The following is a 12901-nucleotide window of genomic DNA, read 5'->3' as shown; positions in this document are numbered from 1 at the left end:
CAATAGTAACAAAAACGGCATGGTATTGGCACCAAAATAGAAAGGTAGATCAATGGTACAGAATAGAGGACAGGGACACAACCCAAATAAATACAATTTCTCATACTAGACAAAGGGGCCAAAAATATGCAATGGAGAAAAGATAGCCTCTTCAACAAATGGTGCTGGGGAAAACTGGAAAAGCATATGCAACAGAATGAAACTAAACCCCTATCTCTCACCCTTCACAAAAATCAACTCAAAATGGATCAAGGACCTTGAAATCAGACCAGAGACCCTGCATCTTATAGAAGAAAAGTAGGTCCTAATCTTCACCCTCGTTGGTTTAGGATCAGACTTCCTTAACAGGACTCCCAGAGCACAAGAAATAAAAGCAAGAATCAACAACTGGGATAAGTTCAAACTATAAAGCTTTCTCTCAGCAAAGGAAACTAACAGTAATGTTAAGAGAAAGCCTATAGAGTGGGAGAAAATCTTTGTCACTCATACTTCAGATAGAAAGGTAATTTCCAGAATATATAAAGAATTCAAAAAACTCTACACCCAGAGTAGAAATAATCCAATCAACAAATGGGCTAAGGAAATGAACAGACACTTCACAGAAGAAGATGTACAAACAATCAACAGATATATGAAAAAATGTTCAACATCTCTAGTAATAAGAGAAATGCAAATCAAAACTACCCTCAGATTTCATCTCACCCCAATTAGAATGGTGATTATCAAGAATACAAGCAACAACAGGTGTTGACGAGGATGTGGGAAAAAGGTACACTCATACATTGCTGCTGGGGTTGCAAATTAGTGCAACCACTCTGGAAAGCAGTATGGAGATTCCTTAGAATACTTTGAATGGACCCACCTTTTGACCCCACTATCCCACTCCTCAGCCTATACCCAAAGGACTTAAAATCAGCATACTACAGAGATACAGCCACATCAATGTTCATAGCTGCTCAATTCACAATAGCCAGACTGTGGAACCAACCTAGATGCCCTTCAATTGATGAATGATAAAGAACTATGGTATATATATACAATGGAATATTACTCAGCTATAACAATAATAAAATTATGGCATTTGCAGGCAAATGGATGAAATTGGAGAATATCATGTTAAGTGAGATAAGCCAATCTCAAAAATCCAAAAGACGAATGATCTCACTGATAAGCGGATGATGACACATAATGGGGGGTGGAAGGGGGGCAAGAATGGAGGAAGGAGGGACTGTGTAGAGGGGAAAGAGAGATGGGAGGGGTGGGGGGAAGGAAAAAAAAAACAGAATGAATCAAACATCATTACCCTATGTAAAATGTATGATTATGCAAATGGTATGCTGTTACTCCATGTACAAACAGAAACAACATGTATCCCATTTGTTTACAATAAAAATAAATTAAAAAAAAGAAAATTAGCAAATCAATATGGAAAATGTTAAGGAAATGTAAGGGACTATTATCATTATCATTTTTATGTGATTCATATTGTCAAAAATGACACCTTATACCAGCTTCTTGGGACACTGAAGCAGGAAGATTGCAAGTTCAAGGCCAACCTGTGCAAGATCCTGTCTCAAATTTTTGAAGAGAGATATAATTCAGTGGTAGAGTCCTTGCCCAGCATGTATGAGGCCCTGGGTCCAATCCCCAGTAGCCACCCCCCCCAACCCAAGTAGCATCTTGTATTTACATAGTACTGCTTTTCACAGTTTATAAATGTTTATATTTACAGCATCTGGCACAACTCCTGATGCCTGATAGTTTACATTATAAAGTTTGTTGAACTGAAAAAAAAAAAAAAAAAGACATGGAACAAAACATTACATGCAAATGGAAAACAAAAGAAAGCAGGAGCAGTGGTACTTACTTCAGATAAAATAGTTTTTACATACAAAACAATAACAAGAGAAGATCATTTTATAATGATAGAGGGATCAATTCAACAAAAGGAAATAGCAACACTAAATCCATTTGCCTCCAGTATCAGTGAATCCAAATATATAAAGCAAATATCAATAGGCATAAAGGGAGAGACTCAAATAGAATAATAGTAGTGTATTCATAACACCTCACTTTCAGCAACGCATAGGTCAACCAGACAGATCATCAACAAAGAAAAAGTTGAGTTAAATTGCACTGAAGTCCAAATGGACCCAACAGACATCTCGGGAACATTTCATTCAATGACTTCAGAACACAGACTCTTCTCAACAGCACTTGGCCCATTCTCCACTATAAATCATGTAATAGATCACCAAGCAAGTTTCAAAAAATTTTAAAAAATTGAAATCATATGAAGTATTTTTTCTGACTATTGTACAATAAAACTAGAAACAAATAAAAGGAAAAAAAAAACTGGAAACTATAAAATAAAAGGAAATACCTTATTCTAGAACAACCAATAGGTCAGAAGAATCAAGAAACAAAAATTTTAAAAATTGTTGAAACAAATGTAATTAGTAACCCAACATACCAAAACCAGTGTACCCAATCAATATACCTAGTTCAGTGTAGCCAAATCAATAAATGTAATATACATCAATAAAATAAAGGACAAAAGACATCATCTCTCATGTGCAGAAAAAAACATTTGATAAAATTCAATATTGCTTCGTGTTAAAAATTCTGAACAATTTAGCTATAAAAATGTACTTAAACATAATAAAGTTTGTTTATAACAGATTAACAACTGACATGATACCAAATATGGAAAAACTAAAATATTCTAAGATATAGAACAATGCAGGGATGCCATTTCACCACTCTTATTTCATGTTGTACTGCAAGTTCTAGTCAGAAAAATAATGTAAGAGAATAAAGAAAGGGCGTAAAAACTGAAGAAGTCAAATCACTATTGTCCGCAGATGATATGATCATATATATAGAACTGACCCAAAGACTTCTCCAAAAAGCTATTATTATAACTAATGAACAAATTCAGCAAAGTTGCAGTGTACATAATCAAAACACAATGTTGCTATGTCAATAGCAATTATCTGAACTAGAAATCAAGAAAGCAATGCCATAGACAATAGTTACAGAAATACCTAGGAATCAAACTTAACCAAAGAAGTGAAAGATCTCTACAACTAAAATTATGAAACATGATTTCAACAGAGACCCCCTTGATTAGGAAATGCCAGTAATGTGGGACATTGTCCTAGGAAAGCTGCAGGACAACCCAACAGAAAGGCCACTTGAGCTGCAACCAACAGGCAAAGGGGTGGAGCTGCACAAGCCCTTTGGACAGAACATCAGAACGTCATGTGCTCCAGATGCTGGACACATAACTACAGGACTTCTTGCCCAGCTGTTTCAGCCTTGCTTTGGTTCCATCTCTCTTTCTATGCCCCTATTTTTGTGAATAAAAATGTATAATCTGTACTTTTATATATTGGATACTTGTAATCGCTTTTGAATTTTACAGGAACTCAGAATGCAAGCTTGCCCTGAGTCTCACAGGAGACTTTGGACTTGAACTTTTGGGCAATGAGACTATGAGGACTCTTGGAAATTGATAAAATGTGTTTTGCATTGTGAGATGGTCATGAACTTTTGGGGACCAGGTGCAGAATGCTATGGTTTGGATGTGAGGTGTCCCCCAAAATTTCCTGTGTGGTGACAATGCAAGAAGGTTTAGAGGAGAAATGATTGGTTTATGAGATCCTTAACCCAATCAGTGAATTAATCCTCTGATGGGATTAATTGAATGGAGGACTGAAGGCAGGTAGGGCATGGCTAGAGGAGGTGGGTCATTGAGGTGTGCCTTGGGGTATATATTTTGTATCTGGTGAATGTAGTCTCTCTCTGCTCTCTGATCATCGTGTGAGGTGCTTCCCTCCACCACACTCTTCTACCATGATGTCCTGCCTCACCTGAGCCCCAGGGAATGGAACCTGCTGTCTATGGACTGAGACCTCTGAAACCATGAACACCCAAATAACTTTCTCCTCTAAAATTGTTCTGGTTGGGTCTTTTAGTCACAGCAGTGAAAAAAAATCTGACTAAAACAGAATGTAAATTGATATAGCTATTATGGAAAACTACTTGGAGGTTCTCAAAAAAAATAAAATAGAATTACTATGTGATTCTGCAATCCCATAAGTGGGTATGTATCCAAAAGAAATGAAATCAGTATGACATTTGCACTCACATCTTTATTGCAGTGCTATTCACAATAGCCAATAAATGGAAACAACGCAAATATCCATCAGCTATTGAATGAATAAAGAAAATGTGGAACACATAGAGTGCAATACTATTCAGCCTTCCCAGGGAATGAAATCCTGTCATTTTACAACCACGTGAATGAAACTGGAAATCATGTTAATTGAAATAAAGCTAATCCAGAAAGATATAACCATAGGATCTCACTTATGTGGAATATAAAAAACTTAATCTCATATAACTTATGTGTATAATTTTGGTTACCAGAAGCTGGGAAGCATAGGGGAAAGGAAGGGATGGCAAAGGCTTGAACAATAGGTACTAAGTTTAGTAGGACCTAGATATTCTGGTGACTGTAGATAATGAAAATGTACTGGATATATCAAAAAACTAGAAGAAATGATTTTGAATGTTTTCCCCTTAAAGAAATGATAAATATTTGAGGTGATAAGTATGTTTACATTACACAAGGTATACATGTATCAGAATATCACTTGGGATGCCATCAATATGTATTATTTTTATGTTTTTGGTATGTCAGTTAAACACAAATACGAATTTAGAAAAGGTTTCTTTAACCAAGATTTTTTTCCCCCCCAAGAAAGTAGGTAAGAATATATTTCTTAGGCAAAAATATAGATGGTGATGAATGTGTTCTGTGTGCTGCATAGTATCATTCTCTACTTTCCTCCACCCTTTACCCTGTACCTCAGGAGGCCACATTTCCTCTTCCATGGTCTTTATGGTAACAACTATTTATATAGTTTATGTAACTTGTATTCTCTTTTTCTCTTCAGATCTGGAGATCTGAAGGTGATATGAGTTCTCTGCTGTTGCTAGACCCGAATCCCCCTTCTTCATGTTCATATTCTTTAAACTCTTCTCACATTATTTAAAGTTTATTAAATTATATTCCTAAATTACTAATGCATGATTTTGTATATTAGCCACCACTCCTTTACAAGTTTTAATTTAATACTTATTTCCTTTCTTGGTTTTATATTTGCTCATTGTTTATACAGATTTATAAAGTTCTTCATAGCCAGGTATGGTGACTCACATCTGTAATCCTCAGCAACTCAGTAGGGTAAGGCAGGAGAATCTCAAGTTTGAGGTCAGCCTGAACAACTTAGTAAGAATCTGTCTCAAAATAAAAAATAAAAAGGACTGGGGATGTAGCTTGGTGATAAAGTGTTCCTGAATTCCATCCCCAGTTCCAATTAATTAATTAATTAAAAAAGTTAATTAAAAAAGTTCTTCATGTGGTATAGATATTGTTTGCTAGATATAAGACGAAAACTTTTTCCCAATTTGTCTTTAAGCTTGGTGTACAGAGTCTTTTATTCTGTAAATGTTAAAGTTCTTATGTAGTCAAACACATTTGTCCTTTCATAAAATTTTAGTATTTGTCTTGCTTAAAAGTTCTTATCATCTACAGAATTATTAAATAGTTGATTATATTTTCTCCAGTACTTTGTAATTATGCTTAAATTTCACACTCAGTTGCAATATATTTATGTAATAATATGATACATAGTCCAAGCTTCTATTTTTTCTGTCAAAGGGTTAATTGGACTGATATTCATAAATCATTCTGTTTCTTAACTGATACTAAAAATCATCTTTATCGGAAATTAAACTTCATTGTATGCACAGGTTTCCTTCCTATCTTTCCAGTCTGTAAACCCAATGTAGTTTTCAATTTTCATGTCAAACTACAAGTTTTATAATTTTAAAAGTTTTATTTTATGATTTAGTATTTGAAATACTCCCACTTATTGTTACTCATCAAATATTAGGGACTTTGTTTGCAAATTATCTTCCAGGTAAACATCATAATCTCAGACTACAACTGAAACATTTTTATTTGAATTGAATTTATGTGTCAAGTTAGGAATAATTATCTTCCAATGCATAAAATGGCCCATTGTGTTATTACGTCTGCTCTTGTTTTATGCTGTTCAGTAAAGTTTATTATATTTTTATGAGCTTATCCCATTAAGCCTATTTCTAAGCCTTTTGTTTACTTTGTCAATTTATGTACAGAATCATTATATTATTTCATTTTCCAATAGTTCTAGTAGTAGGAAAACCTCTTGATTTCTAAATTTATCTGATAAACATGTCATATCATAGTTTTTGCTTATAGTTGTATTTTTTTAGGTGAAGACCCTGATTCGTTTAGGTATACAATTAAAACACATAAGTAATAATCATATAATATGTACTATACTGTATATAGTACATATATACAGTATATAGTACTGTATAGGAGTACATACTTGGGTTTAACAGTGGAAAAAAAGATTATGGATATTATAAGCAGCAAGGAAACATACAGCTCCAGTGGTAATCAGGAGTTAAAATTCCCTGGATGTAGTATATTCAAAATAGAGATGAAAAGTGGATAGAAGTTAGATTGAATAACCCCATGTTATTGCTTGCTGGAATTTGTATTCAGGAATATTGTTAGCAATGGACAAGAGTGGTAACATTTTCCATATTTTATGGAAGGCAAGTTCTATGAACTAGTACTGACCAGGTTTTGGTTGGCAATAGTCACCTGTGAGACACCAGCTCCTCCGAAACGAGCTTCCTGTAGACATGGGCATTTTCCAACAATGACTGGTTGGACAATGTCTAGAATGTGTGTGGAGCTGAAAACGTTGGTGGTTGTTTATCCATCAGCTTCCCTGATCTCCCTAAATGATAAAAATTCTCCTGAAAATCATGACTTTAGCCTTAACCTCAAAATTACCATGAGAAAGAAGAGAAAGTCAACAAATCCTACACAGGTTCTTTCTTATTCCATCCCGTCCTGTCCACTGCAAGATCTGCGAGAAACAAAGGCACAGCAAGAAAAACTGCAGGGAAGGCAAAAGACAGACTAACAGGTGTCCAAAGAGGATTTGTCCAAATCACTGGAAAGATAAAATTACACCAAATATAAGAGTTCAGGAGGAAGGGACGGCTAAGAATTAAAGTGATTGTCTTCTAAATGCATAGCTTCTGGTGGAAAAAACAATTATGTAGGGACAAATAAGAAATTTTCTCTTCCTAATTGATGTAGAACAAAGGAAAAAATTTAGGATCCTGGAAGACAAAAAGAAACATTTAAATGGGAGACTACCAAGTACTCCCTGCCAATAAAAACCACACAAACAATAGTGACACATTACAAATTAATTAATTACAAATTAACAGAAAATTTCTCTCTTTCTGTTTTATCTGGTTTTATTTTTAATAAAAAGCCCAAAACTGAAAATTTTCATTTTTCTTTATTAAAGCTCTGTGGAAGATGATGGTCATTGGAAATGGCAGTTTGTTTGGTCGATTGATTTTTGTTTTGCCGGTCTTCTTGCATGGTCTACATTAATACCATTGTTATGCTTTCCACACGATATACCAGGTGACTATAAAAATATAATTTATTAATTAAAGTTTAGTACTTACCCCTACCTCCCATGGGTTCAGAGCATGGCTAAACTACATCTCCTTGTGAACATGGTGGTGTTTTCTCCATAGAGATACAGTGACTTGTGCGTCTTTTTTTGAACAAATGAAACAACCCTACCTCCAAATTTTATATGTCAATCATAATTTGATTAGTAAATATTTTCCTCTCATTATTTTAAAAAATGCTTTATTTCTAGAGTTCATAATTATCTTTTAAACATGAATTATATCTATAATATATATATATGTATCTGTTTACTTAGAATGGTTCAATGTGAAATATGTCATAAAACTTTGGTAAGATGAAATCACTATTAAAGTAATGTGGAAGCACTAAAAAGTACCTGTAAGGTCAGAGAAATCTGATTCTTGATTGTGCATTTCATTGGCACAAATAATTTTAGGATTAGATATTATTTTTTCATGTTTTATGACTGTGCATTCAAATAAGTTAGCCACTTGTCAAATGTGCCCATTTAAATTTTAAAACAAGTTAAATTAAAAATTAATTTACTTGGTAATAGAAACTACATTTCAAGTACTTAGTAGGCATAATATAACTAGTGGTTACAGTATTGGATGGTGTTAATGTGGAAATTTTTCATTATCACAAAATGTTCTTTAGGATAGCACTGCCTTAGAAGAATGTGTCTTTTACTTAATTGGATTAACTTTAAGATGTTTGAAAATAACAAATGTCCCTTTTCAGTACAAACTGGATTTATTAGGGTGCATAGTATGTATTATATATGTATTTTACTTATTTGAACATGTCATAAAATTATTTTACTTGTTAACATGTAGGTACAACAAGAATAAGAGCTGTAAAACGTAAACAACAGACTTATTTGTTTAGTGACAACCTTAAAGATAAGAAATTTGGACCTGGTATTAAGGACTTGTTGGCTGCTATTTGGGTAAAGTAAATTATTTTATGTGGAAAACCAACTAAGTTGATCTGTGCAATTTTCTAATAGTGAACTTAAGAAGTAGTCATAAAGTGTTAAACTTAAATCTGGGTGAAACTTTTGGAATCTCTTAATTAAAGTTCTTTTTTCATATAATGAGAACCAGGACCCATCTCCCTCAACTGGCATTGCCAAGAGTTTGGCTAGTGTCAGAAACTGATATCAGGTAATTTTTTCTTTCTTTTAATTTTGCTTTTATATGCTTTTTGTGTTTATTTTCCCCAAAGAAATATATGACACTTAATGAGATAACATGTCGTCACATGTATTTTTTATTACGTTTAACTGAGAGAGAATAACTCTGGAAGTTAACATAATACAACATGCCCCATATTCCATGGAAAATGTCTCATCACAGTGTCAATGGAGCACACACCCCTATCATGCAGGCATCATGCATAAAAAATACCAACTTTCAAATAGTGAGACCCTACTTGTTTTCTACTCTTATAATTTCATCTTTTATGCCACCTGCCTAATTTTATTTTTCACATATCAAGTCCTTTCTCAGATTGTTCTGCAGATAAAACTCATTCTCTTCTTTTTAATCAGAATATTACAGTTATACATAGTAGTTGGGTTCACTATACAGAATCATACATTCAAGGAATTTGGTTTCAATCCCCCAATGTGTCAGTGTAAAATTGTTTGCCCACATCCTTGCCAGTATTTATTATTTGTGTTCTTGATAATTGCCATTCTGACTAGAGTGAGATGAATCTTAGTGTAGTTTTGACTTGAATTTCTCTGATTGGGATGTTGAACATTTTTTTTCATTGTATTTGTTGGCTATTTGTGTATCTTCTTTTGAGAAATGTCTATTAGTTATTTAGTTATTTGCTCATTTATTGATTTTTTTTTTTTTTTTTTTTTTTTGGTATGAGTTTTTTGAGTTCTTTATGTATTCTGGACATTAATCCCCTATCAGAGAAGCAGCTGGCATATACTTTCTTCCATTCTGTAGGCTTTCTCTGTTGAGTATATTGGCTTGGGTTATTATATATAGCCTTTAAATTGTTGAGTTAATTTCTTATATCCCCAATGTCTCCACCGTTTAAATTTTTTTCTTTTTTCTTTTTTTTAGTTTTAGATGGATATGACACTTTATTTATTTTTTATTTATTTTTGATGTGCTACTGAGGATCGAACCAGTGCCTCACACTGCTAGGTACGCACTCGACCACTGAGCCATAACCCGCCCACTCCAGGAATTTTTAACATGAATGGATGCTGGATTTTATCAAAGGTCTTTTCTTATATTTGGATGATAACTGATTCTTTTCTTAATTATATTTAAGTGGTGAAGTATGTTGATTGATTTTCATATGTTGATACCAACCTGCATCCCTGATGAAGCCCACTTGATCATTCTGTATATCTTCTGATGTGTTTTTAAGTTTGGTTGCTTAGTAATTTTATTAAGATTTTTACATCTATGTTTATCAGGAATATTGGCCTGTAGTTTGTTTTTGTTTTTTTCCTTATAGGTCTTTGTCTGGTCTGGAATTAGGGTTATACTGACATACAGAATGCCTTTGGGAGTTATTTCCCTTTTGGTTTCATAGAATAATGTGAGAAAGACTGGTGTTAGTTCTTCTTTAAATGTCTGGTAGAACTCAGATAAGAATCCATCTGGTCCTGGACTTTTCTTTGTTAAAAGGCTTTTAAACTGTTTCAAATTCATTACTCGATATTGGTGTGTTTAGTTTTCTGTATCTTCCTGGTTCAATTTAAGCAGATTATATGTGTCTAGAAATTTGTCAGTGTCTTCTAGATTTCCATTTGGAGTACAAATTTTCAAAATAGTGTCTAATGATTCTCTGAATTTCACTAGTATCTGTGGAGATATTCCCTTTCCATCTCTGATTTGTCTATTTGGGTCCTCTCTATTTTCGTTAGTTTGGCTAAGGGTCTATTAATATTTATTTTCAAAGAATCAACTCTTTGTTGCATTGATCCTGTGTATTGTTCTTTTATCCTCAATTTCATTAATTTTGGCTATAAACTTTATTATTTCAGATATTTTACTTATTTTAGAATTAATTCTTTTCTAAGGTCTGGAGATGGAACATAAGTTATTTATTTGGGATCTTTCTATTTTTTAATGTAGTAGACTCTCAATGCTATCAATTTTCCTCTTAGAACTGCTTTTATACTATCCCAGATATTTTGATATATTGTATGTCCATTCTCATTTGTTTCTAAGAAGTCGTTGATTTCTTCTTTGATCCTTTCTTCATTTAAAAGAGTATTTTTCAATCTCCATGTGTTTATGTGGTTTCCATTATTTTCCTTACTGTTGATTTCTAGTTTCATTCCATTATGATGATCTGATAGAATACATGGGATTGGATTAAATTTTTTTTGTATTTTCTAAGATTTATATTGTGATCTAGAATGATTTATTTTGAAAAAATGTTCCATAAGCTGCTAAGAAGGTAAATTCAGCTGTTTTGGGTGACATATTCTTAAAAGTTTTATTATGTCTACTTGATTTAGAGTATTTAGGTTGGAAATATCTCTATTGATTTTATGTTTTGATGACCTGTCTATTGGTGATAAGGATGTGTGTGTTTAAATCACTCAGTATTATTGTACTGCGATCTCTCTGAGATTTAGTAGTAAGGAGCATTTTTTTTTTATATAATTGGATGCACTGACATTGTGGACATATATATTTGTTATCATTATATCTTCTTTTGTTGGATTGATCTCTCTACCAGGATGCAGTGGGCTTCTTTCTTCTTCTGATTATTTTTTGCTTGAAATGCGCTTAGTCACATATGAGATTACATCTGCTTGTTCTTTAACTCCTTTTGCATGGAATATTTTTCCCGTCCTTTTATCTTCAGCTTGTGAGTTCCCTTCTAGGAGATGAGTCTCTTGCAAATGGTATATAGTTAGATTTTGTTTTTGATCCATTCCGCTAATCTATGTCTTTTAATTGGGGAGTTGACACCATTTACATTCAGTGTTATTATGAATATGTTTGTGGTTTCCTCCATTTTGTTTTTTGCTATATTTAATTGTCTTGATTTTCATGTAGTTGATTAATATTGATCTTCAATCTATTTGAAAGCTTTGGAGATTAGTTTTGGGATCCTCTGTGTGCAGTTTACCTTTCAGTATTCTTTGTAGTTCTGGTTGGTGGTTTCACTCCTTTTTAAGAAGACTTTCAAAACCTTCACAATAACATCAACTCATTTCTTCAGAATTTTATTCCTGTGTTCTCCACATTCCAATCACTTTCTTGTTCCTGGACATATCAAGTATTTTATCATACTGCATATTCATACATGCTTATCTGTGTACTTGAAATGTCCTTCTCTCTTTTTCTCCATTCCAAAACAAACAAAAATTCTCTTTCATGTCTTATTTCCTAGGCAAAATGACTTTCTCCTTAAGACTCTGATAAAAATACCACACACACACACACACACACACACACACACGCACACACACAGAATGTTCTTTAGGCTAGCACTGTTTGAGAAGAATGTGTTCACATGTATATACACTTATTTAACACATATACACATCTATTTGTTTTAATTTTTATATTAGTCTATTTCTTCCTAAGATAAATAAATATAGTTGTGTAAAATAAGAACATTTTAAATTGTTTCTAGTTGCCAAGTGTTTCTTTTTATCAAAACATATATCATTTCTATAATTGATTATATTCATTAAGATTTATCAAAATTTAAGTTTTCAGAATACTGCATGTACATATTTTAACAATAAGAAGCCAACAATTAGTCACAACCTCTTTTCATATTTAAAAAATAAAATACACATTAAAATGCACTTAAAATTTGAGGAGCATAAGTGTTTTAAGATTTATTTTTTTTCCTTTTAAAATATTTTTTTTTTTTTTTGTAATGGAGATTGAATCCAGGGATGCTTAATCACTGAGCCACATCCCTAGCACATTTTAAATTTTTTTTAAAATTTTGGGGTAGGATCTCACTAAGTTGCTGAGACTGGCTTTGAATTTGCAAATCTCCTGCCTTTGATGCCTGAGTTGCTGGGATTACAGGTGTGTACCATGAAGCCTGTTCTCCCTCATAGTAAATACCTTTTATAAAAAATAGTTATATTAAAAGCAAAAGACTATTTTGTAACATAGAAAAGTGAAAATATTGTTAGACAAACTTTAAAATAATGTAAAATGTAGATTCAAATTTTATAGTTTAGATAATATCAAGTCAAGGATTTCTGTTCTAAGAAGAAAGCTAGACAACATAATAGATTGGTATAGAAAACTAAATCCAAGAGATTTCTTGGAATGAACTTGGAATTCTTGGAAA

The 12901-nt window shown here is 32.9% G+C and overlaps 1 protein-coding gene across 1 annotated transcript in view; it reads left to right on the top strand.

Moving 5' to 3' along the window:
- Nucleotides 1–12901, top strand: part of Slco6a1 (solute carrier organic anion transporter family member 6A1) — a 178510-nt gene that overhangs the window by 29721 nt on the left and 135888 nt on the right. The window contains 2 exon segments of the mRNA XM_047554753.1: nucleotides 7455–7576; nucleotides 8428–8540. Coding sequence (XP_047410709.1) covers nucleotides 7455–7576; nucleotides 8428–8540 — 235 coding nt within the window.

This window comes from Sciurus carolinensis, chromosome 6 (assembly GCF_902686445.1).
Source record: "Sciurus carolinensis chromosome 6, mSciCar1.2, whole genome shotgun sequence".
In the NCBI taxonomy this organism is placed as follows: domain Eukaryota; kingdom Metazoa; phylum Chordata; class Mammalia; order Rodentia; family Sciuridae; genus Sciurus; species Sciurus carolinensis.
This window is presented reverse-complemented; position numbering and strand designations above follow the sequence as displayed.